The sequence below is a fragment of the Mustela putorius genome, unplaced genomic scaffold (genome assembly GCF_011764305.1).
Source record: "Mustela putorius furo isolate JIRA1106 unplaced genomic scaffold, ASM1176430v1.1 tig00537227_pilon_pilon_pilon, whole genome shotgun sequence".
Taxonomy (NCBI): Eukaryota; Metazoa; Chordata; class Mammalia; order Carnivora; family Mustelidae; genus Mustela; species Mustela putorius.
The window spans coordinates 38956547-38982744 of NW_025422368.1; the positions used below are offsets into that span (position 1 = coordinate 38956547).

The window sequence follows — 26198 nt, forward strand, 5'->3', positions numbered from 1 at the left end:
TTTATTTATTTGACATGTATCACAAGTAGGCAGAAAGGTAGGCAGCGGCGGCGGGGCGGGCGGGGGGGCAGGCTCCACAGCTTAACCTCCACAGCTGCCACTCTCTGCTAAGCAGAGAGCCTGATGCGGGGCTTGATCCCAGGATCCTGGGATCATGACCTGAGCCGAAGGCAGAGGCTTTAACCCAGTGAGCCACCCAGGCGCCCCTATTTATGTAATTTTAAATAAATATAAATGAAAGATTATGGAATAATTAATAAAAAAGGAACTATATCAAACTCTCTGAATACTGAATGTTCCAAAGAAAACTACAGAGAATGTAGGCGATTAGGGTTTTTCCTCTCAAATGTTTCGTTTAGACCCAAAACCAGCAAGGAATAATGGTGAGGGGATAGCAAAGGCAAAAAAAAGAAAGATCTATTGCCAAGTCCTCTCTGGCATGCCTATAACAAAAACCCCACATCTGATTCGAACCTAGTTCCACCATTTATCCACTGTGCAACCTCAGGCTAAAGTTACTTTACTTATCTGTGTCTCAAGTTCCTCATCTGTAAAACGGGAAAAGTAAAAATAGTTCCTTTACAGAGTTGCTGTGAGAACTAAGATGGTTAACATTAGTGAAAAAGTACCCAGCACATAACAGGCACTAAACTTAATCATCACTGTCATCGACTACTCCCTCTTGCAGCCGGGGAAAATCAGAGCTAGAGAAAGTAACAAGTAAATTCCATAAGAGTAGAAATCTTGACTATCTTAACAGCTATGTCTCTCAGCACTATATGGCATATAAGAAAAGGTCAATTATTATTTATTGAAATCTGAACTTATCTCACAGTTTTCAAGAAGGAGAAAAGGGACTGAAACCCATGTCTGAGCCTGAAGCTATACTGTCAGAAAACAAAATTGTCTCTATAAACTGCTTTAGAAAAACTAGGGAACTTGGGACACCTGGGTGGCTCGGTCAGTTTAGTGTCTGCCTTTGGCTCAGGTCATGATCCCAGGGTTCTGGAATCCAGTTCCACTTTGGGCTTCCTGCTCAGGGGGGAGGCGGGGTGCCTGCTTCTCCCTCTATGCTCTGCCGGTCACTCTCCCTGCTTGTACTCTTTCTCTGACAAATAAAATAAAATTTTAAAAAGAAAAACTAGCAAACTCAATACACTAAAGAGAAGTCAAATCACATTAACATCTAAAAAACCCAAAGAACAAGGAAACAAAATTTAAGAGCAGAAATTAATGGAATGAAAAGCCAACATCACTAGAAAAGACAACCAAACGAAAAGTTTGCCCCCCAAAACAAATACATTTGTTTAAATCCCTGGTAAGACTGATATAGAGTTAAAAAAAAGGCACAAAGTTGAGAATGAAAAGGGAGCTTCACAGTATATCCTGTAGACATTAAAAGGATAATGAAATGATTCTATAAATAACACATCTGAGAACTTAGATAAAATGTACAAAAATTTCCAGAAAAAAATACAATTTACCTAAACTGCAAGAAGAAATAAACCACTAAAACAAATTACCCATTAACTAAAACTTTTCCCAAAAAAATCTCTAGACACAAAAGCTTTCAAAAATGAATTCCAGTGGCACCTGGGTGGCTCACTGGGTTAAAGCCTCTGCCTTCAGCTCAGGTCATGATCCCAGGGTCCTGGAATGGAGCCCTGCATCGGGCTCTATGCTCAGCAGGGAGCCTGCTTCACTCTCTGTCTTTGCCTGCCTCTCTGCCTACTTGTGACCTCTGTCTGTCAAATAAATAAATAAATAAATAAATCTTTTTTTTTTTTTTCTTAAGTGAATTCCATCATTTAAGGAAAAAATAAAGGTGTTACCATATTGTCTTCTGGAACAAAAAACACTCCCCAGCCCTTTTTGTGAGGCCAAACACAACTTAGCAGAAACTGAAAATGACTAGTTCGCAAAAGTAAAGTTACAAGGCAATCTCATTTATGAACATAAATGCAAAATTCTTCAACAACTATTAACAAATTAAACCCACCACAATAATAATCATCATCATACAGAAGTTGGGCTTATTCTAAAATTTTTAGTTTGGTTTAACTTAAAAAAACCAACCAAATAATTTACAGTACTATAAAAATATGTATAACCATTTAATAGATGTATGGACATTGATAAAATTCAACAAGCATTCAGTATTTTTTTTTTATTCTTTTAGCATACATACAGAAAACTTCCTTAATCTGATAAAGGATATCTTAAAAATCCTATAGCCAACAACATTTTTTTTTTAAGATTTTATTTATTTATTTGACAGACAGAGATCACAAGTAGGCAGACAGGCAGGCAGAAAGAGGAAGATGCAGGCTCCCTGTTGAGCAGAGAGCCCGATGCAGGGCTCAATCCCAGGTCCCTGGGATCATGACCTGAGCCGAAGGCAGAGGCTTTAACCCACTGAGCCACCCAGGTGCCCCGCTAACAACATTTTTAATGGTTTAATGTTGAAAGCTTTCCCCTGAGATCGTAAGACTAAGATATTCACTATAACTATTTAATCCAACAATGTCCCAAAGGTCCTGCTCTATGCTGTTAAGAAAGTGAGATATAAGGATTGGAAATGAAATAGAAAACTGTTATTACTTGTAAATGATATAATTTTAAAAGCAAGTAATTCAAAATAATCATAAATTACTGACATAAATGAATTACCTATCAGTATATTATTAAACTTAACCAGCAATGAAGTAGAAACAAAAAAACTTTTTTTTAAGATTTTATTTATTTATTGGACAGAGGGAGATCACCAGTAGGCAGAGAAGCAGGCAGAGAGAGAGGAAGAAGCAGGCTCCCCGCTGAGCAGAGAACCCAATGCAGGGCTTGATCCCAGGACCCTGGGATCATGACCTGAGCCGAAGGCAGAGGCTTTAACCCACTGAGCCACCCAGGTGCCCCGAAACAAAAAATTTTTATTGTTACCATTTATAATAACAACAAATTCACAGAAACAAAGTTACATCTAATAAAAGATGTGCAAGACATGTGGGAATAAAATTACAAAATATCATTAGAAACATTAAAGAGAACGAGAGAGAATGAACCCAAGAGCACATGTAAACATCTGCATAATGAAGGTTCAATAGTATGAATGTGTCATTTCTTCCCAAATTGATCTACAAATTCAATAAAAAACTAATCAAAATTTCAAATGGAATTTATGTGAAACTTGATAAGCTGATTATAAAATTTATGAATCGGGGTGCCTGGATGGTACAGTTGGTTAAATGCCCGCCTCCCAGTTTCTGCTCAGATCATGATCTCAGAGTCCTGAGATCAAGCCCCACACTGGGTTCTACATTTAGTGTGTTATCTCCTTGAGAGTCTTTCTCCCTTTGCCCCACCCCCCGCTCATCCCCTCTCTCTCTTTCTCTCTCTCTAAAATAAATAAATAAATCTTAAGAATAAAATTTATATATATAAAATGCAAAAGAACATGAATAACTAGATAATCTTGAAAAAAATAGAAGACTCGCTTTACTGGATTCTTAACACTGTCGTGATTAAGCCTCTGTCAAAGCTGGTGAAAAGAATCAAAATTAGGCAAAAGAGCAGAATAAATCCACCCATGTATAGATACTTGATTTATTATAAAGTAACACTGGAGAGCGGGGCGGGGGGAAAGGTCAGTCTCCCTTACTACAGAGTGCTGTGACAACCAAACATTGAAATGTAAAGAAAATGAAACTTTATCATTACCTATCACCATACACAAACATCAATTCTAGGTGGATTATAAATCTACATGTAAATGACAAAACCCTTAGTTAACTGTCTAAAAGCTAACATAGAGGTTATCTTCATGACCTCAACACAGGAAAAAAATATTTTATGTAGGTTATGGAAAGAATCAACCATAAACAAGATTAGTTAAAATACATTAAATTCTTTTTTTTATCAAAACATCATTAAGAAGGTAAAAAGCAAGCTACAAATGATGCATTTAGAAAAGTAAAATAATCAGACAACCAACCCAACAGCAAAATAGACAAGAGATTGAACAAGCACTCCACAACAGAGGATACCCAAATGAATATATAAGAAGATAACCTTGGAGTGCCTGGGTAGCACACTCCGTTAAAGGTTGTCTTAGTTTCAGCTCAGGTCATGATCTCAGGATCATAAGATAGAGCCCTACACCTGGCTCAGACTCAGTACAGAGTGTCCTTAAGATTCTCTCTCCCTCTGCTCACTCCTTCCCTTGCTCAAATAAATAAATGAAATCTTAAAAAAAAAGAGAGAGATATTCAACCTTTTTTTTTTTAAGATTTCATTTATTTATTTGACAGAGAGACACAGCAAGAGAAGAAAACAAGCAGAGGGAGTGGGAGAGAAGCAAGCTTCCCACTGAGCAGAGAGCCTAATGTGGGTCTCGAACCCAGGACCCTGGGATCATAACCTGAGCTGAAGACAGACACTTAACAACTGAGGCACCCCAGATATTCGACCTTATTAGTAAGCTGGGATATAAAACCACAAAGACACTATTTCATACCCACTAAAATAGCTAGAACCGACAGCTGACCATTAACAAGTTCTGATGAGTATGTGGTTTAAAGAGAAACACTTCAGGCAGTTGGATGACTCAGTCACTTAACTGCCTACCTTAGGCTCAAGTAATGATCCCAGTACTGAGCTCACTGCTAAGTGGGGAAACTGCTTCCCCTCTAGCCTGTTCATAATCTCTCTATCTCAAATAAATAAAATCGTTAATAATTTAAAAAATAAAAAAAGTTTTAACCACTTCTTTGGTCACCAGGAAGAAAAGGGAACTTTCTTGGTAAAGGTTATTTGCCAAAAAAATTTTATAGTAAGTGCCAGGTTTATTTACTGGAATAAACTTAGAGTACTCCCTTTTAAGATCAGGCAGAAGAAAACTGTCATCATTTGCAGGCATTATTTGCATAACATATTCTAGAGAACCTGGGGCACCCAGGTGGCTCAATTGGTTAATCATCTGCCTATGGCTCACGTCATGATCCCAGGGACCAGAGATTGAGCTCCACGCTGGGCTCTCTGCTCAGCAGAGTCTGCTGCTCCCCTTGCTTCTTCTCCCTCCCTGTCAAATAAATACACAAAAATCTTAAAAAAAAAAAAAAATCCTAGAGAACCAAAATGAGGAAAAAAACAGGAAGGAATATTTATAATATACCACTTTATATGTGGGAAAAGAGAAGAAATATGAATATATTCCAAGATCAAAAGACAGACTGCCTGATTCTAAATCTTGACTCCAGCACTTACAGCTTTATGATCTAGGGTAAAAAACATTTAACCAATCTAGGATTCCATTTTCTCATTTGTAAAACAGAAACAAATAACACCACTAACCTCATGGGATTATGGCCAGGATCAAATGAGTTGATATTTGTAACAGGCTTCGTATACTGCTATGTGAGTGTTTGTAAAAGAAATTTAATTTTATAATTTGAATTCTAAGACCTCAGACTATTATTCTTTACCTGAGTTTAGTAACTACTAGTTAGTTTAGTAACTACTAGTTTAGTTTAACACTACCACTCTAAGTTCTCCGGTGACTTGTCACTAGGGTACCTATCACAGAACAGTCATCAAAAATCAGATCATCCAATTTCACAAGTATCGAAAATACTGTGTGTACAGGGCACCTGACTGGCTCAGTCAGTACAACATGTACATTCTTGATCTGAGGGTTGTGAATTCAAGTCCCACAAGGGATATAGAGCATACTTAAAAAATAAATACAAAAATAATGTTTAAAAAGTACTCTGCATAAACAGAAGATTATCATGTTTTCCTGTTGCCAATTAATAACAGTATCATTTACTGTATACTTACTACGTGTGAGATACTATGCCAGGGAATCTTATATACAGCTAAAGTAATCCCGAGTGCAACATTATAGAGTAGGCCTTTAAATTTTTATTCCACTTATTATAAAGAGAACCTACCAACAGATTTAATTTTCCAGCAAATAAATGAAACCATACAACCAATCTGACCAACTGACAAAGGTTTAATAACTAGATCAGCCAGGACAATTAAATCTAGCTAGTTCTAAAGCACAACCTCTTTATGTCACGTAATTCCCAACTCTAGCTGTGCTAATTCACTAAGCAGCATGATAGGTGGCAGTCTCTTTTCAGCAGGAATATACTCTAATGGTTAAGTTAGACCTATAGTCCCAGATACGAAAAAGCCCCTGAATTTTATTATTTGCCTTAAAAAAAGAATTGAGATATTTGAACTAATTTATTCCTTTAAGTTCCTCCAATTCCTTCAAAAGGCCATTCTAGTCTCCCACTTCCAAATTCCTTTTTTTTTTTTTTTAGTTTATTTATTTATTTGACAGAGAAAGAGAGATAGCAAGAGAGGAAACACAAGCAGGAGGAGTGGGAGAGGGAGAAGCAGGCTTGGCACTGAGCAGAAACCCAATGCAGGGCTTAATCCCAGGATCCTAGGATCATGACCTGAGCCAAAGGCAGACACTTAACTGACTGAGCGACCCAGGTGCCCCCAAATTCCTCATACTTCCTTAAAAATGTTTTCTGTGGCAACACCAACACAACCATGGTTCTAAGTAAATAAAGGTTAACTACTTAATCACCATTTTTAACACTGTGTATCATGGGTTATTAGATCACCATTCCAGAATTATCCTAATTTGATTTCTATCCTATCTATGCCAAGTAATCAATTCTCTGAAGGTCTACAATCTGCAGTACATTCTCTGGAATTAATTTCTGCATTGTTGAAGGTTATCTGATTTGTAAGGAATAAATTATCTCTAGTTAAGTTGAGCAAGAAAAAACAATTAATAGTTGGACACAGGATTGTGTTTAGAATTAAAAAGAATGATGATGGAACAAGCACAGAAAAAAGACAAGGGCCATTCTGGGAATCTAAGACCAAGAACGAACCTAGAATCTCTAGGTGCATACCAACATTATTAAATTTCAAACATTCTCCTTCTATCCTTTAGTTAAACTGCTCAAATTCCAAGGGAAAAGAGGGTCCCTGGGTGGCTCAGTAGGTTGAGCACCCAACTCTTATTTTGGCTGAGGTCATAATCTCTGGGTTGGGAGATCAAGCCCCACATGGGGCTCCGAGATCACTGCAGAGTCTGCTTCAGAGTCTCTTACTCTCCCCCATTGCTCCACTCTCTTTCTCTAAAATTAAAAAAATAAAAAAAAATTAAAAAAAAAATCTTAAAACAAGGTGGGATATCTGGGTGGCTCAGTCCTTTAAGCATCTGCCTTTGGCTCAGGTCATGATCCCAGGGTCCTGGGATGGAGTCTCCCATGGAGCTTCTTGCTCAGCGGGGAGCCTATTTCTCCCTCCCAACACTATCTGTACTCTCTCTGAGAGAAATAAATAAAATCTTAAAAAAAAAAAAAAAAGGCAGGGGAGGAGGGTGGAGAGGGACAAAGACTTCCAAACTACTACCTAGCTTGACTATCAAGGGGCAAGGCACCATTGACTTACAGTCCCACCAAGACTGTACAACATAGTGGTGTATGGGTGGTTCAGTGGGTCAAGCCTCTGCCTTCAGCTCAGGTCAGGGTCTCAGGGTCCTGGGATGGAGCCCACATTGGGCTCTCTGCTCAGCAGGGAGCCTGCTTCCCCCTCTCCCTCTGCGTGCCTCTCTGCCTACTTGTGATCTCTGTAAAATAAATAAAATCTTAAAAAAAAAAAAAAAGACTGTACAACATAGAAGAGGGAATTTCTCAAAAGAAAATCCGTATGGTGTTTCTACAAAAGCAGGGTGGGGGTGGGGGGATAGATACTGAAGGCCAACAAATAAGAATGTACCACAGGCCAAGAACTGAACCAGCAACTTTATCTACATTTTATATAGTCCATACAACTTAATAGTATTTGGTAAGACAGTTTTGATTATCTTTAATGAACATAGTTTGGGGGCACTGACCAGGGATACTCAACGTCTTCATCACTATCTCATCCTATATCATAACCAAGGGAATTATTTTGACATGGCATCTATAATTAAGAACCTGCTTTTTTACTTGCCAGAATATCACATCTCTTAATTTATCTCACTTCTTCTCTGTAAATTATCACTGTAACTTTTATTCATATGAACATACATTATCTATTCATACCTTAATCTATAATATTCAATATCATATGTAAAAAAGACATTTGCCTAAGAAAATTGATCCCTAAATCAGAAAGTTTAAAGCATTAAAGGTACAACTAATCCAACTGCTTCACTTTCCTGAACTACTTTGGAAAGGGATATGGGATAGGCAATTGCTCTGATTTCTGACTGGTATAGGGACATTTGGTGCTGTTAGAGAAGACAAAATTTGATTCAAGTATCCACTGGAGAATTAATAAACATTCAGACCAATTGAGCATGGAGACTAAACATAATCAAAGCTCCCAACCATTTTGATAATGGGAGTAGAGGACCTGAGCTCAAAAAAGAAAAGATATTTCTTCCTGACGACTGAAGACATTAAAGGTTTTTCCTTTGATACTCAACTTATTTTCTGACTTAAGGAAATACTCAACTGTAAATCTCACTGTCCAGCTGGGTTTGGAATCACAGTCCAAGTTCCTAAAAGATTAAGCAGAAAAGTGATTCAACCAGGGCCATTGTTGTCTAACATTAAAATGCAAACAATCACAATGAAAAGGATACTGAAAAAGGACAGAGTAATACAAACTTTCTGGAGGACAGTCTGACAACAGCAATTCCTCTTCCAGAACTACCTAAAACCAACACATATAGTCTCCCTCTCACTGTAACTCTGGATAATGCCTACTCATCTTTCAGGTTTTATTATTTTTAAAGACTTTTTTTTTTTAAGATTTTATTTATTTATATGACAGAGAGAGACACAGGGAGAGAGAAAACACAAGCAGGGGGAGTGGGAGAGGGAGAAGAAGGCTCCAAGGATCAGGGAGTCTGATGCGGGGCTCAATTCCAGGACCCTGAGATGATGAGCTGAGCCCAAGGCAGAGGCTTAACCCACTGAGACACCCAGGCACACCCATCTTTACGTTTTAGTTTCACTTCCTTGAGAGGCCTTTTCTAATTTTTAAATAAATTAGATTCCATTGGGGAAACCTGGCTTAGTTGGTAGAGCATTCCACTCTTGATCTCAGGGTTGTGGGTTCATGCCCCGATATGGGTATAAAGATTACTTAAAAATTTTTAAAAAATCTTAAAAATAAAGTCAATTCCCTGGTTCCATCTGATTACTGATTCCATAGATCACATTTTATTCCCATATCACACTTTACTTTTCTTTTATACCACTTAAGTGAATAATTATTTCATCTTTTCTATAATGTCCATGTCTCCCACTTACCTTAAAGAGGGCATGAAGCAGTTAGAACAGGGCTATTTTGCTAAACTCTGTATGTCCAATACTTATCTTGGCACACAGCTAACAACACTGATAAGCAAAAAATAATTTAGCGAACAGTATTGTTACAATTCATTTCTGTGTATGTATTTAGCACTGATTTATGGATGGTAAAACTATCCAATGATATTTGCTTTAAATTGCAGTACTGTTTATGTCACTTAATAATTAATAAAAATATAAAGCTAGGGGCGCCTGGGTGGCTCAGTGGGTTAAAGCCTCTGCCTTTGGCTCGGGTCATGATCCCAGGGTCCTGGGATCGAGCCCCCCATCGGGCTCTCTGCTCAGCAGGGAGCCTGCTTCCTCCTCTCTCTGCCTGCCTCTCTGCCTACTTGTGATCTCGGTCTGTCAAATAAATAAATAAATAAAAATAATTTTAAAATAAATAAATAAATAAAAATAGAAAGCTGTTAGTATTTTTAAAAAGAGAAAAAATGAGATATATGTGCCTAGTGCTATGCTTTATATAGTACTACTCTCAAACTATTCCTTTCTCTTTCCTTAGCAATCAGCTAAGAGGAAACTTCCCGGGAATGTTTAAGGAAAATCTTCAGAATAAATTAAAATATTTTAATTATATGAAATAACTGTTATTTGGGGATAGGTTTGTCAACTAATGCAACAATGGGGGAAAACTGCCCAAAAGTGGGAATTAGACCAATAAATTAGGGCCTGCTGAGGTGTCACTGGCAGTAACTGCTTCAAACAACCAAATCAATTTTATGACAGCACTATAACATCAAGAGTGGGGTGGGTGGAACATGGGCGGTGGCAACAAAGTATATGTCTAATTAAAATGAGGTAATTTATAAATCTAGAAATTAAAACCAAACACCAAAGTAAAGCAATAGATATAAAAGCAAACGGATTTCTTCTTACAAAACCATTTTTTAAAATGAGAAAAAACTAGGGCACCTGGGTGGCTCAGTGGGTTAAGCCTCTGCCTTTGGCTCAGGTCATGATCTCAGGGTCCTGGAATTAAGCCCCACGTGAGGCTCTCTGCTCAGCAGGGAGCCTGCTTCCTCCCCCCTCTCTTTGCCTACTTGTGATCTGTCAAAAAAATAAATAAAATCTTAAAAAAAAAAAAAAGAGAGAGAGAGAGAGAGAGAGAAAACTAGACTCAAATTTCCAGACTGAACATCTTTCCAGAGACAACATGTGAAAAAGAGATTACAGACTATTTCAGGTATGAAATGAGTTCTGGAGAATATAAATCAAGTTGTTGCCATCTCTTCCTAAAGAAGACAACAAAGGTCGTCATGGGTAAAGTATAAAATCACAGGGTCCCAGCAAAGGTTATAATTACATATAGGTCTCCTTTAGAAAATGGTACCATACGGTATGTCTTTTTCTCCAACTTCATAATTTCACTTAACATTGTCATATTTTATCAAGTAGATATTTCAGTATGTGTCTCAAAGGAATTCTTGGGTTCATAACCAGGACACAAAGAGCATTAACCAAAAAAATATAGGGCACCTGGGTGGCTCAGCTGGTTAAACATCTGCTTTCAGCTCAGGTCATGATCCCAGGATCCTGTATCACATCCCAGGTCCCAGGGCTTTCTGCTCCACAGGGAGTCTGCTTCTCTCTCAGCCCCTCCCCCACTCATGCTTTTTCTCTCTCTCTCAAATAAATAAAATGTTTAAAAATAAAAAAAGAAATATCAATTGTTCCTAATTAAAATTAACAACTTCCACCCACCAAAAGATTCCATTAACAGACTGAAAAGGCAAGCCACGGAGTGATTCACAATATATATATATCCAGCAAGAGATTTACTCCCAAGGGGCACCTGGGTGGCTCAGTGGGCTGAGCCTCTGCCTTTGGCTCATGTTGTGGTCTTGGGGTTCTGGAATCAAACCCCACATAGGGCTCTCTGCTCAGCAGGGAGCCTGCTTCCCACCCACCCCACCCACCCCCCCGCTTCTCTGCCTACTTGTGATCTCTGTCAAATAAATAAAATTAAAATAAATAAATAAATACATAAAAAGAAATTTACTCCCAAAATAAAATACAAAGCAAAAAAGAAAAAGACAGAGAAGCAATAAAAAATGACAACACAGTAGTGCCTGGGTAGCTTAGAGACTTAAGAGCCTCTTTGCCTCATAATTCAAGGGTCCTAAAATTGAGCGCCACATGGAGCCCTACATTGGGCTCACTGCTCAGCAGGGAGTCTGCTTCTCTCTCACCCCGTCATCCCCCCACCAACTCATGCACACACATGCTCTCTCTTTTGTTCTCTCAAATAAATTCTTTAAAAAAAAAATAAGAGACAATTCTGGGAAGGGTGGAGTAGGGTACACCAGGAATCGGTCAGCCACCCCTAGACTTTTACTGCACTTGAAAAATCTGTCATATATAACTGTGTTAGAGTCCCCAAGTCAATCCTAAAGCACACTATGCACCTGTTCCTGGGGCAACTGACAACTTGCAGAAGCCAGCGTTCACTAAAAGGACCCTGTCCTTCAGATATTGAAGACCTCTCCTCTGATTACTGGTTACAACTTTTGATCACAGAATTGCAAACCAAAAGGGCAGTAGCTATCACTGTTGTACTATCTCCACCCATGGTTATAAGCCCCTCCCCTTCCAGGTAAAATGACTTCCAGGGGATTTATTTCTTCAAATAACCTCTCTGCTCCCTTATGTCTTGTCATTTTCCCCTTTCAGGAGCCAGACATGAAAGACTAGGACATTATTAAAAAAACTGCAGGGGCCCCTGGGTGGCTCAGTGGGTTAAAGCCTCTGCCTTCGGCTCAGGTCATGATCTCAGAGTCCTCGGATCCAGCCCTGCACTGGGCTCTCTGCTGGGCAGGGAGCCTGTTTCCCTTCCTCTCTCTCTCTGCCTACTTGTGATCTCTGTCTGTCAAATAAATAAATAAAATATTAAAAAAAAAAAAAACCCTGCATATATGGGAAAAATTACAAAGTGACCATACATAACAAGGAAAGGTTTAGTCCTGAGAAAACGTTCCATTTACAGCCCAGGCTAATCTGCAGGACACAGACCATCTATAACAATAAGAAAACAAAGAACAGTAAACAAAAACACAAACCCTGGGAAAGGAGGAGAGTCTGATTTCCAGAGTTACTACATTATTAGATTCAAATGTACAATATTCAACAAAAACTAAGAAGGCATACAAAGAAACAGGAAAGTATAGCCTTTCAAAGCAACAGGTAAGTATAACTTTCAAATGAAGTAAAACAACTGTCTCAAAGATACTAAAAGAACTAAAACATGAGAAGGAAATCAAGAAAACCATGGTTAAAAAATGCAAAAATCAACAGATCCAAAATACAAAACAAAACAAACAAAAATCCCAACAAAGACACCAAGGAGTAATCGCAGACTGAAATGGAAAGTCCAATAACAGAAATGAAAAAGAATAAAAGTTAAAAAAAAAATTAACTTGAGGCGCCTGGATGGCTCAGTGGGTTAAGCCTTTGCCTTCGGCTCAGGTCATGATCCCAGAGTCCTGGGATAGAGCCCTGCATTGGGCTCTCTGCTCAGCAGGGAGCCTACTCCCCCTGACCCTGTCTGCTGCTCTGCCTGCTTGTGGTCTCTCTCTCTTTCTCTGTCAAATAAATAAACAAAATATTTTTAAAACTAAAATAAAATCTTTAAAAAAAATAATAATAAATAAAAAATCTTTAAAAATAAAGAATGCTAGAAGGCAACACAAAAGTATAAAAAAAGAGCTCTTGGGTAAAGGTAAATATATAAATACATAAAGAATCCTAAAATACTCTAATGGTAGTGCATAAATCAGTGTTATTACTGGTATAGCATTTGAAATTAAAAGCATACAGGGTCACCTGGCTGGCTCAGTAGAAACAGCATGGAACTCTTGATCTTGGGGTCCTGAGTTCAAGCCCCATATTGGCCTAGAGCTTATTTTTAAAAATTTAAAAAGTTAAAAGCATACAAAATAACTATGCCTATAAAACTGTCAATGAATACAAAATATAAGATATAATTTGTGACATTATTAACACAATATTAGGGGAAATTCATAGGGGTAGAGTTTATATATGAACAAATTTATCACCTAAAATAAAATTAAAACCATACTATGTTTTATTATATAATCTTCACAATAATGATGAATAAAACACCTACAGAAGATACATAACAGATAAATAAGGAACTAAAGCATGCCACGACAACAAATTAACAAAACACAAAGGAAGGTAACAAGAGAGGAAAAGAGACAAAATAGGTATAAGACATACAGAAAATGATAAAATGTCTTGCTTTTTCAGTAATCACATTAAAAGTAAGTATCAGAGAGGTGCCTGGGTGGCTCAGTCAGTTAAGCACTCATCTCTTAGTTTCAGCTTAGGTTGTAGTCTCACAGGTTGTGAGATGGAGCCCTGTGTCCCTCTCTACACTCAGTGAGGAGTCAGTCAGCTAGAGAGTCTCTCCCTCTGTCCCTCCCCACATCTGTCTTTAAAACAAAAACAAACAAAAGATAGAGGGACAAAATGGACCTTAAACAATGCCTGGGCGGGGCCTGGATGGCTCAATCGGTTAAGTATCTTCCTGTGGACCCTGGGATTGAGTCCCACATCCAGCTCCCCGCTTGTCAGGAAGTCTCCTTCTCCCTCTCCCTTCTCCCTCTGCCTGCTTCTCTGCCTATTTGTACTCTCTACCTCTCTGTCAAATAAATAAATAAAATCTTAAAAAAGAAAAAAACAATGCCCACATATATGCTATCAACAAGAGACTCACTTGAGATGTAAGGACACTCAAAGGCTGAAAGTGAAAGGCTAAGAAAAGATATTCCATGCTAATGGTTACCAGAAGAGAGAAGTGGTCCTACTTATGAGACAAAATAGGCTATAAGAGAAAAACTGTCAAGAGATAATCATCATTATTATGATGAGTCAATTCACCAGGAACTTATAACAATTATAAATATGCAGGCACCCAATACAGTACCCCCATGTATGAAACAAACCGTGAGAAACCAGAGAGAGAAATGGACACTAACAATAAGTGAAAAATCCAAATACTCTACACGTTTAATAATGGATCGAGCAAACAAACAGAAAATTTAATAAGGAAACAAAGTAACTGGAAGAAACATTACATATCAAATGGACCTAACATATAAAAAATACTCCTAACAACACAATTCTCATTCTTCAAGGGCAAATGGAATTTTCTCCAGGATACATCACATCTTAAGCCACAAAATAAATCTCAACAAATTTAAGAATACTGATATAATACCAAGTATCTTTTCTTGTTAAAGTTCAATGGAATGAAACTAGAAATGAATTAACAAAAGGAAACTATTTACAAATATCTGGAAATTAAGTAACAATTATTTTGAGGGGAATGGAGAGGAAGAGAATCTTAAGCAGGCTCCATGCCACGCGCTGAGCCCGATGCAGTGCTTGATCTCATAACCCTAAGGATCAGGACCTCAGCTGAAACCAAGAGTTGGATACTTAACAAACTAAGCTACCCAGGAGCCCCTAAAAATAACACTCACTTAAAACAAATGAGACAAAAGAAGTCACAAGGGAAATGAGAAAGTATCTTAAAACAAAAGCAAAACACAGCACACCAAAACTTATGGTATGTGGTGAAAGCAGTGTTAAGAGCCAAGTGTACTGTTATAAAGATGTACATTAAAAAAAAAAAAATGCACATTAGGGTGCCTGGGTAGCTCAGTGGGTTAAGCCTCTGCCTTCAGCTCAGGTAATGATCCCAGGGTCCTGGGATCGAGCCTGTCATCAGGCTCTCTGCTCAGCAGGGAGCCCGCTTCTCCCTCTCTCTCTGCCTGCCTCTCTACCTACTTCTGCCTACTTGTGATTTCTCTCTCTCTCTCTGTCAAATAAATAAATAAATAATCTTAAAAAAAAAAATGTACATTAAGAAAAATCTCCAACCAACAACCTAACCTTACACCATAAACAAGCAGAAAAAGAACTAAACCCACCATGAAGAGAAAAAGAAAAATACAGATTAGAACACACATCACTGAAATAGAAAAAACAGAAAAAAGTCAACACTAACTTTTGGAAAGACCAACAAATTGACAAACCTTTAGCTAGACTAAGAAAAAAGAGAGGCCTTTAGTAACAAAAATTAGAAATGAAAGGAGATATTAACAATGGACGTCACCAAAATAAATGAGATTTATAAGAAACAACTATGAAAAATTATGCCAACAAATTGGATAACCAAGAAAAAATGGATAAATTCCTGCCAATATACAACCTAGTAAGACTGAATCACTAAAAAATTTAAAAAATCAGGATAGACATATTGAACCAATAATCCAAAATCGCCAAACAAGGAAAAACATAGCACCAAATGTTTTCACTGGTGAATTCTACCAAACATTTAAAGAAGAAGTAACACCAAGCCATCTTAATCACTCCCAAACATGTGTCATTCTTCTTAGATATATATGCAGGAGTGGGATGGATTCTATGGTAATTCTACGTTTAACCTTTGGAGGAACTGCCAAAATTTTGCCCAAAGAGCCTACATTATTTTATATTCCCCTTAGCAATGTAGGAGGGCTCCAATTTCTCTATATTCTTGCCAGTATATATTATGCAGCCTTTGGTTTTCCAACCTTTAAAACATAATAACACCTCTCCCTCTGCCTGTTGCTCCCCATGCTTGTGCTGTCAAATGAATAAATAAAGTCTTTTAAAAAATAAATAAATAAAACACAGAAACATATACCCTAACCCTGTGGAAGTGGTGTTTAGTGAGCTATGTACCACACCGCCCTTTAAGCCTCTTCTCACACATACTTCAAGAGCATGGCTCCTAACACAATACAGTATCCAAATTTCTGACTCCAATCTCAACAACTGTACATGCACTTATGTTGAAAAGCTGTGAACTCTAAAAGCATGTGACAGATTTTGAATTTTATTTTTTTATTCTAGAGATAAAATGTGTATTTATATGAGAGAGAAAGAAGGTACATGTTCATGAACAGGGGGAGGGGCAGAGGGAGAGAATCTTAAGCAGACTCCCCATTAGGCACAGAATCCAAAGAGGCTGGAGCCCAGGACCTGAGATCATGACCTGAGCTGAAATTAAGATGCAGATGCTTAACCAACTGAGCCACCCAGGAGCCTTAGATTCAGGATTTTAATTTATTTGATCAGGAGTATCTGTCATAGGTACAGTACAGGGCACGGGGGCAAATCCACTCTACTCTATTTATAATTTACCAAAGTTATAACAATTTTACACTTATTTGCATGATCACTTGATTAATGTTAATCTTAGCCTGTTTCATTTTGCACACCATACCAATTAACTAGCACATAATAAATACTTTCATTATATTTATGAAAGAATGAAAGAAACAGGCTCTATCCCAGATCTCTAGAATCTGAATAACTAAGTGCTAGACCTAGGTGTATACATTAAAAAAAGAAAGCCTGACTGAAATAAAATACTGCGCATCTTTCCTGTAAAGGTAGTAACTACTTATACACTAAAGTGAAATAATCTAGAAAAAGTTCAGTTCTAAAGAAGTTATTTCTACAGCAACAATAACTTTTGATCTTAAATTAGCATGAGGATCATTTATACTAAAATGGGGAACATTCTGTTTTTCTATTAAGTCTTTGATATAAATTAATTTACATATTAAAGATCAGCTGACAAAACAGTAACTGCTGAAAGGTACTGAGAATGAATTAAATGTCAAGAGGGCAGAGTAAAGAGTAACTGCTAAGAGATTCTACCTACTTAAACCATAGTACCATGTTATCATGTAAGATTCTAGATCCATTAACTAAGGTGTGAATGAAACTACCCTCATAGCAGATTTACATATTGAATAATATTCTTACAATAACCATCTCTCTCCACTTTACTGATGAGAAAATTAAAACACATGGTCTCATCATGATTCTAGACACAAAGCGAGTAATGTAGAATCTATTTTAAGTGTTTGTCTTATACCCTAATACTATCAGTAAACTATGAAGTATTTTCTGAAAGTTAATTAAAAATGCCATGTATATGCCACCATATAATGCTCCTTAACAGAAATGACCAACTTAGCTATAACAAGTCTTAACTTTTGGGCGCCTGGATGGCTCAGTGGGTTAAGCCTCTGCCTTCAGCTCAGGTCATGGTTTCAGGGTCCTGATATCGAGCCCTGCACTGGGCTCTCTGCTCAGCAGACAGCCTGCTTCTTCCTCTCTCTCTGCCGGCCTTTCTGCCTACTTGTGATCTCTCTGTCAAATAAATAAATAAAATCTTAAAAAAAGAAAGTCTTAACTTTCTAAAGATGTAAAGACTCCTAAGTCAGTTCTAAAGAATGTCTGTATTTCTAAGATATCTTCCCCTTATAACCCAAAACCAAACATGAAATACTGAAAATACCAGACTTCTCACCAACTGAGTCAAATCATTAGGACATTTCTAACCAGCAAAAAGAATAAAATTCTATTAGTATTTTATACTATATGTAAAAAATATTTTATGAAGAAAAAAGAAAGTAAGAATCACATGTGAAATTTTTTTTACAGTATTTTTTTTCTTTTTTAAGATTTTACTTATTTATTTGAGAGACAGAGATCACAAGTAGGCAGAGAAGTAGTCGGAGAAGCAGGCAGAGAGAGAGAGAGAGAGAGAGAGAGAGGAAGCACGCTTCCTGCTGAGCAGAGAGCCCGATGCGGGGCTTGATCCCAGGACCCTGGGATGATGACCTGAGCTGAAGGCAGAGGCTTTAACCCACTGAGCCACCCAGGCACCCCTCACATGTGGAATTTGATGAATTTACTAAAAAAGACCACCATGAGGTAAATTCTCGTATGAGCACTTTATAAACAAGGTCTTTAAAAATTAGAAGGCAGCAATAATGGGAAAAAAATTAGTAGATCATCTTTAATTTCTCTCACAACTATTTCCCACATAATAAAGCAAGAGGTTCATTAAGTACTACTGTTTCCATTTCTTCCATAACATATAGTAGATTTGGGGGTGCCATAATATTGGGTGTCTCAGTTGGTTAAGAGGCTTGTGCTCTCTCTCTTAAAAAAAAAAAATGCTAGATTTTAAGATTAGATGATACTTCATAATGATAAGGCTAGTAAGAATTCCTTCCTCCAAACTATTCCTAAAAAATGTGGATTCAAAACATTTTAAGGAAAAATTCCATTAAACTACTTAGTATAGACTTACCCAGGTTTCCTTGCTCGATTGTCAGTACCACCTCATCCATCACCACAGCCCTAAAGTCCAATTCCTCCTCACAACATTTGGCCTTTAATGCTCGTAAAATCTCTTTTTGGGGATAGTCTTCTCTGATTCGACGATCTGTCAAAAACCACAACTTGGCTGCCACAGAGCTACACATCTTGATCTGCTTGGTCTTCCTTCTCTTGAATTATTTCCTCCTGAATGCCGATTCTTTCTATACAGAAAGACAAAATTCACAGAGTAAATAAAGAATTCTTACTTAAGGAATTTCATGTTTGTGGGGCTCCCCTGTATATATGAAAATAAGTTTCACTTCCTCATATTAAAAAAAATCTATTTGGGGTACCTGGCTGCTGGGCTCAGTTGGTAGAGTGTACAACTCTTGATTCTGGTGGTCTGAGTTAGAGCCCCACATTAGGCATAGAGATTACTTAAAATTATTTATTAACGGGGTGTCTGGGTGGCTCAGTCGATTAAGCATCTGCCTTCGGCCCAGGTCACAATCCAGGGTCCTGGGATGGAGTCCTACATTGGGCTCCCTGCTTAGTGGGAAGGCTACTTCCCTGCTTCTCCCTCTCTCTCTGCCCCTGCTTGTGTAATCTCTCGGCGATTGTAATCAAATAATGTTTTATTTATATATATATATATAAAATAAAATATAAAAAATATATTTGTATATAATAAAACATTATTTGATTATTATTTATATCATATTATAACATATATTTAATATGTATAAAATATGTTATATATAATATATTATTAATATATAAAATAAAATATAATTTATATTATTTATATTATATTTATTATTTATATTACAAATAAAATATTTATATGTAAGATAAAAAAGAAATCTGATTCTTGGCTTTCACACAAATAAATGCTGTGATTATATATTAACTATACAAATAAAAAATGAATAATGTAATATGATGCCTTTTCCCTTTCATTCAAATAAAAAATTTTTATACCACTAGAAATATAGAAACTCACAACTTCCCATGAAACAACATTTCTCCATCGTCCACTGGGGAAGCTACCACTGCCATTTTATAATTACAGCAGATCACTTAGTACAAGTCCCATTTTCTACATCATGTTCAATGTCATTCCCTTTATTATATTTAATTATATATTAAATACCTTGATATAAAATAGATGAGACTAATCATCAGTATATCCTGATCCTTCCCAACACAATTAACTCTCTATATATTCATATATCTGTAGTTTTTTTATGCAATTTTCCTCCCTTATTTTGTCATATTTATTTTATTACAAACATATTTATAGGAATGTTTTAAATAATGAGATAGTAACACTTGTGTTACTAGAGAAGTATCAACACTGAAATCATTTATATAGCAACTTTAATCAAAATAAATAGTTCAAGGGGTGCCTGGGTGGCTCAGTCGTTAAGGGTCTGCCTTCTGCTGGGGTCATGATCCCAGGGTCCTGGGACCCAGCCCTGCGTCAGGCTTCCTGCTCTGCAGAAAGCCTGTTCTCTTTCTCCCACTCTCCCTGCTATGTTCCCTCTCTCGCTGTGTCTCTCTGTCAAATAAATAAATAAAATCTTAAAAATAAATAAATAAATAGTTCAAGAATGAAGCAACTTAAAAAAACATTAAATGCTGGGGTCCATTCACTAAAATTTATTTTAATCAGGGGATAGCATACTCTTACTCAAGGTTTTCATGCTTCCTTTAAATAGAACTTTTTTCAACAGACTGTTTACTAGAATACAAAAAAGGACTTTCTTCCACAGAGTGCTGCTTCTCAGAATCTGCATCATGAGCAAAAGCTTGTATCACGAGTAAGACAACAGTTCAAAATTTCCCTAAGAAGCAAAAAGTTTCAAGTTTTACTAACAAATGTTAACAGGTGGTTTCAAACAAACAAACAAACAAACAAAACTTTTCAAAAATAAAATTCCTGAGGCCCCTGGCTGGCTCAGAAGTACAGCACGTAACTCTTGATATCAGGATCCTGAGTTCTAGCCTCACTGGGGCATAGAGCCTACTTTAAAAAAATTCCTAGTATCACCCCAGATGACATGGCAAACCTAACACAGAAAAAAGAATGAGGGTAAGAACTAGAGAAAGGAATGACCATACAGATGGCTTCCAGCACCACGACTGAAAGTGATTCCTCATGCACCATTCACACACTCTCCAGGGTCTCGGTCAGAAGGGCCTGTTCCATAGATGTACACCATAAGACCAGAACATCACGAGCCAGATGCACCACCACACACATACACACAGCCCCAACCCCAAACACACACACTCACACCTGCCCCATAACCCAGGGTCTCAAGGCATCAATCACAAGAAAGCAGGGAAGGAATAAAATAACATGGGAGATACACTTAAGAGTATGACTTACTTGTACCTGTGGAAAAGCAAGGGGAGAGCTCTCAAATGTGGCAATGCATCAGGCCAAGACCCAAGAAATCAGCAAAGGGGATGACTAGTGCCTAGAGGCTTCTGACCCCTTGTGTTATTGTTCCACAGCTGTGGACAAAAACATGACCTCTTAAAAAAAGAACATGCCCTCTTGAGCCTTAGTCTAAATATGAACTGAAGATGTGGTCACTGAAAAGTCTCAAAGGAAAAGCTCCACATAAGAAAAGTCGCATCAGAGTACCTAATGCCTCCCCAGTTTCCCTTGAGAGAGGCATTATAAAATGACCTTAAGATATTTAGACCAAGTAGTTTTTGGACCACCCTGTCAAGGACATTTAATACTCCAAAGCCATCTTGGTGCCTTCCCTGACACTTAGGTCTTGAACATCATCTGTTCACTGATATGACTGAATTTCACTGCATGAAACTGTATTGAATGAGTAAAGCAGTTGTGGCCCCCAACAGAACTCGGGATAGGATATTAAAGCCACTGGCAACTGGGAAGTAGAAATGTTGGCCAATACTGGTATATCAACTCATGGAAAATGCGCAGGCCACAACATTAACACAACATGTTATGTTCACTGATTCTATAATTGGACAAAAAAACACTCCTGGGCTGCAATCTCATGTCGTTGTGCAGCAACTCCCAACAGATGATGCACATAAGCATCATGTCTGACTTCATCCTGCAGCTCTTAAACCCATGCATAATCTTTGGGTGTTTCCACACTGGTATGCCACCATCAACTAACTGCAAGTTCGGGTTAGCCTCCCTATTTCTTTTCATTTTTTAAAAAAACATTTATTAGAGAAAGTGAGAGAGCATAGAGCATGAGCAGCAGGGAGGGGCAGAGGGAGATGGAGAAGACGACTCCCCACTGAGCAGAGAGCCTGATATAGGACTCAATCCCAGGACTCAAGAATCACGAACTTAGCAAAACACAGATGTTTGACTGACTGAACCACCCAGGTGCCCCTCCTTTCATTTCTCCCAATGGAGCAGCCTGATCTCTGCAAGGCTTTCATAGGGGATACCTGCACCCCCAGATCTGGAACTGGAGAAATGCTCTGCAGAAGACTTTATGAAATATATGGACACTGTCTTGAAGAGGTCCAACATCAATACCAATGACTACGGTTCCTCAAATCCACCTAGTGGCCGTCAATACGGCAGCATCTGGGGATCATGACCTTGCCCTGCACTGAGATTAGCCTTCTTCATATGGAATACATTTTCTTTATCAGCTTCAAAAGATTCTTATGTTATGTCTTACTTTTCATGTGAACAATCATAGGTATGCCATACTGTATTCCAATGTCCACCAAGGAGATGATGTCCCCAGCCTGAAAAAGGCAAGTTAGCTTAACAATCTCCAGCTTATTATTTACGGTTTCATTTGTACTGGTATCTTCAAGTGATACCTGTCCAATTTTTTTTTTTTTAAAGGAAATGGCTTTGGTTTTTTTTTTTTTCCAAGATTTTTATTTATTTATTTGACAGAGAGAAACAGCAACAGAAGGAACACAAACAGGGGGAATGGGAGAGGGAGAAGCAGGCTTCCTGCTAAGCAGGGAGCCCAAAGCGGGGCTGGAACCCAGGACCCTGGGATCATGACCTGAGCCGAAGGCAGTAGCTTAACTGAATGAGCCACCCACACATCCCCAATTTTTTTTTTGCACCCCCAATTTTTTATCCATTTTAATTTTACAGTGAACTCCAAGACCAGTTTATTGCCAGGGAAATAAAGAGCACAACTCTCTCCTCCAACCAATGGTCCACTCCTATTTGGAAAGGTACCCAGGGTGGCCTTATCCTTATCAGGCTGCCCTATTGGGATTCACATCTAAGAATAGCCAGGAAACAAGAGGTAAAGACTCTCCAACCACAAAGGCAGAGGCTCTGTATTCCCCCCTCCAACCCACTCCCATGGCCCTCCTGGTCTGGGAGGCCACCTTCCTGCGGGCCAGGTGGAGGCCAGCATCTCCTCCAACATATCTACTTTTCTGTTTATCCCATTAATAAACATCCAGGAGAAAAAAAAACTGCTAAGAAGTCAAAAGCATAATGGTATATCTACAGTCCAGGAAACCAAAAGTACACAAATAAAATGATAGTCCTGAGTCTCAAAAATAAAAAACCTCAGATTATATTCACTATTTTAAAAGACAGTAGAGTCCCTTGTAAAAGTAAAATGGTTCCTCCCACACACACACAATATTAAGGAAAACAATGCACAAATATCAGATACCAAATAAATGCTACTGATAAACTGCTAAATCAGTTTTTCTTTTTTTAACAAAGAGACATGTGACAAAGAAAATTTACATTTATATTAGACATAGTTCTCCCATGCAACTTCTGGATACACATGTAAATAAAAGTCTCTGTGATCTGTCAATAGTCTAGGCAGGGCTAATTAAATGGGAATCATAAATAAAGTGCTTCTTTCATTTTTCTCATGAGACCCCCTTCCCAATGGTACTTATTCTGCTAGGAAAAAAGCACAATTATAATCTACCATAAAGCTATTGAGGCACCTCTTACTCCTAGGAACATTATTTATTCCAGATAAGACATAGCATATAAACTCAGAATCAAAAGACTGAGAATGAAAAAAAGGTTAGATAAGGAAAATATACATACTAATGTACAATTAAGAATTTACTCCATTTGGCAATTACTACAGATGTGCTTCTGATGACTTCATTTCTGTCTTGGATGGGGAATATAAGAGTTATGTCAGGCTTCCAGAGAAAAATAACAAATTTGCATATATTGAGTTTAGGCACTCCTTCAGTCTTCTTGTACGTGACCCTTCTCTCCTGACAGTTCTTTTTCTATACATAATCCCTAGGACTTCCTTCCTGAACCCTTCTCTCCTTTCTCTGTAACTGTCATCCTCACCAGGTTTCAACTATTATTATTGAAATTTGAATATATCATTGACCTACTAAATCTTTTTCCAACCAGTTTCCAACTAAATTTGAGAGATCCTATTTCAATCTGCCTACTGTACATTCCTAACTAAATGCCACCGACTATTCCCTCAGCTGAGCAAGTAAAAAGTTTTTATTCACATACCTGCTTCAACACCTGGATTTTTCATTTTGTTAGTTCAACTGTGTCAGCGTGGCTAGACAATGATGCCCAACTGTTTGCGCTAGTCTATATGTTGCTATGAAGATATTTTGTAAATATGATTAAAGTCTGTAATAAGTTGACACTGAGTGAAGATTCCCTCTATGTTGTAGGTGGGTCTCATCCAACCAGATGAAGGTCTAAAGAGCAAAAACAAGTTCCACAAAGAAGTAACTATGCATTAAGACTATAACAGAAGTCCCTCCCTGAATTTCCAACCTACTGGCTTGCCCCATGAATTTCAGACTTGCCACAATCATACTAACCAATTCCTTAAACTTAACTTCTATTTCTTTCTTTCTCTTTCTCTCTCTCTTTCTCCCTTTCTTTCTCTCCTCTCCCACTATTAGCTCTAACAACCACCTGGACTCTTATGGACAGGAGTGAACCCTAGGAAAAGCACAGCTACCTGTTAGAACTTGAACCCCGGACAGCTGTGTGGTGCCATGACCTTGGACTACCTACTACCTCTTTTGCTTATGTCAGTGATATTTGGGAATTATTACAGGCCACAGAACTTTTTATTTTAAGTATTGTCTGTCATACCTTGCTCAAAAGTTTTAGGAAATTATTCCTTTAACATCAAAGTCTGCATGTCAGCATGTAGCAGTACTGTTTGTAAGAGGGATTGTGTTACACTAACAAGATCATCTTACATTTGATCCATTTCACTTTTACATTTATTTTCACAACATCCCTGGAAAAGTATCCCTCCCTCCAAAGAAGCAAATTGTTCAAGGTCAAAAATCAGTTGTAATCTCAGATCACCTAAGACTCTAAGTACTAAATAAACAAAGTATTTGATTAAATAATATATTCAATTAATATTTGATTGACTACTATGTACTCTAAAAATATTCTGGTAGGGGCGCCTACGTGGCTCAGTGGGTTAAAGCCTCTGCCTTCAGCTTGGGTCATGATCTCAGGGTCCTGGGATCAAGCCCTGCATCAGGCTCTCTGCTCAGCAGGGAGCCTGCTTCCTCCTCTCTCTCTGCCTGCCTCTCTGCCTACTTGTGATTTCTGTCTGTCAAATAAATAGTCTTTTAAAAAAAAATTCCGGTAAACGAAACAGACATAATCCTAGTCCTCACAGAGTTAAAAACTACCTGATATTAAAATGTCCACAAAAAAGATGCTCAACATCAATAATCATTAGGAAAATGCAAATCAAAACCATGTTAAGTAAAATCACACACACTGGATGGCTACTATCAAAAACAGGAAACAAATGTTGGGGAGCATGTGGAGAAACTGGAAGCCTTGCAAACTGTCAGTCGGAATGTAAAATGGTACGACAGCCATGAAAAACAGTATGGCAGTTCCTCAAAAAATTAAAAATATAACTACCATATGATCCAGTAATTCTACTTTTGGTATATAACCAAGAGAAATGAAAGCAGAGTTTTCAAAGAGGTATCTGTACACACATGTTCACAACAGCGTTACAATAACTAAAAGGTGGAAGCAACCAAAGTGTTCATCGAAAGATGAATGAGTAATACAGAATATATATACAATGCCTTAAAAAAGAATTAAATTCCAATGGATGCTACACATGGATGAACCTGGAGGATATTATGCACTAGTATATAACTGCCAAATTCACAGTAAAATGATGGTTGCCAGGGGCTGGGATGTTGGGGGAATCAAGACTATTTGTATGAAGAGTTCTAGAAATGAATATGGTGGACAATTGCACAAGAATGTGAATATAGTTAATACCACTAATGTGCGTTCTTAAAACATGACTAAGATGGTAAATTTCGTGCTATGTATTTAACCACAATAAAAAGAAAACTAGAGAAGAAAAAAATGTCATAAGCAAATTAACATGCAAATTTTTACACATATTTACCTAAGGGTTCAGAAAAATGTCACCTTTACTTAATTTACCTGTAGCTTTATTACTAAATTTCTCAAAGCAGTCTGTGATATACAAAACTAATTACACTTTTTAAAATAGTTTCCTCTGCATGGGGTACCTGGCCAGCTCAGTTGGTGGAGCATGCCTCTCTTCATCTCTGGATTGTGGGGTCTCGCCCCACGTTGAGTGT

At 37.7% G+C, this 26198-nt stretch overlaps 1 protein-coding gene across 6 annotated transcripts in view; it reads right to left on the reverse strand.

Annotated features, from left to right (window-relative positions):
* The window catches only part of RIMKLB (ribosomal modification protein rimK like family member B), a 76815-nt gene that overhangs the window by 35844 nt on the left and 14773 nt on the right, over positions 1–26198 (reverse strand). For 5 of the 6 annotated variants that reach the window (XR_006604708.1, XR_006604709.1, XM_004752509.3 and 2 more), the window contains one exon: positions 18577–18808. Coding sequence is in view for 4 of the 6 variants with exons in the window: in XM_004752509.3 (XP_004752566.1) it covers positions 18577–18751 (175 nt within the window). In the remaining 2 variants the exon portion in view is untranslated. Of the gene's footprint in view, positions 1–18576; positions 18809–24087; positions 24322–26198 lie in introns of those variants that run through there. The other variant, XM_004752508.3, reaches the window with a different exon arrangement.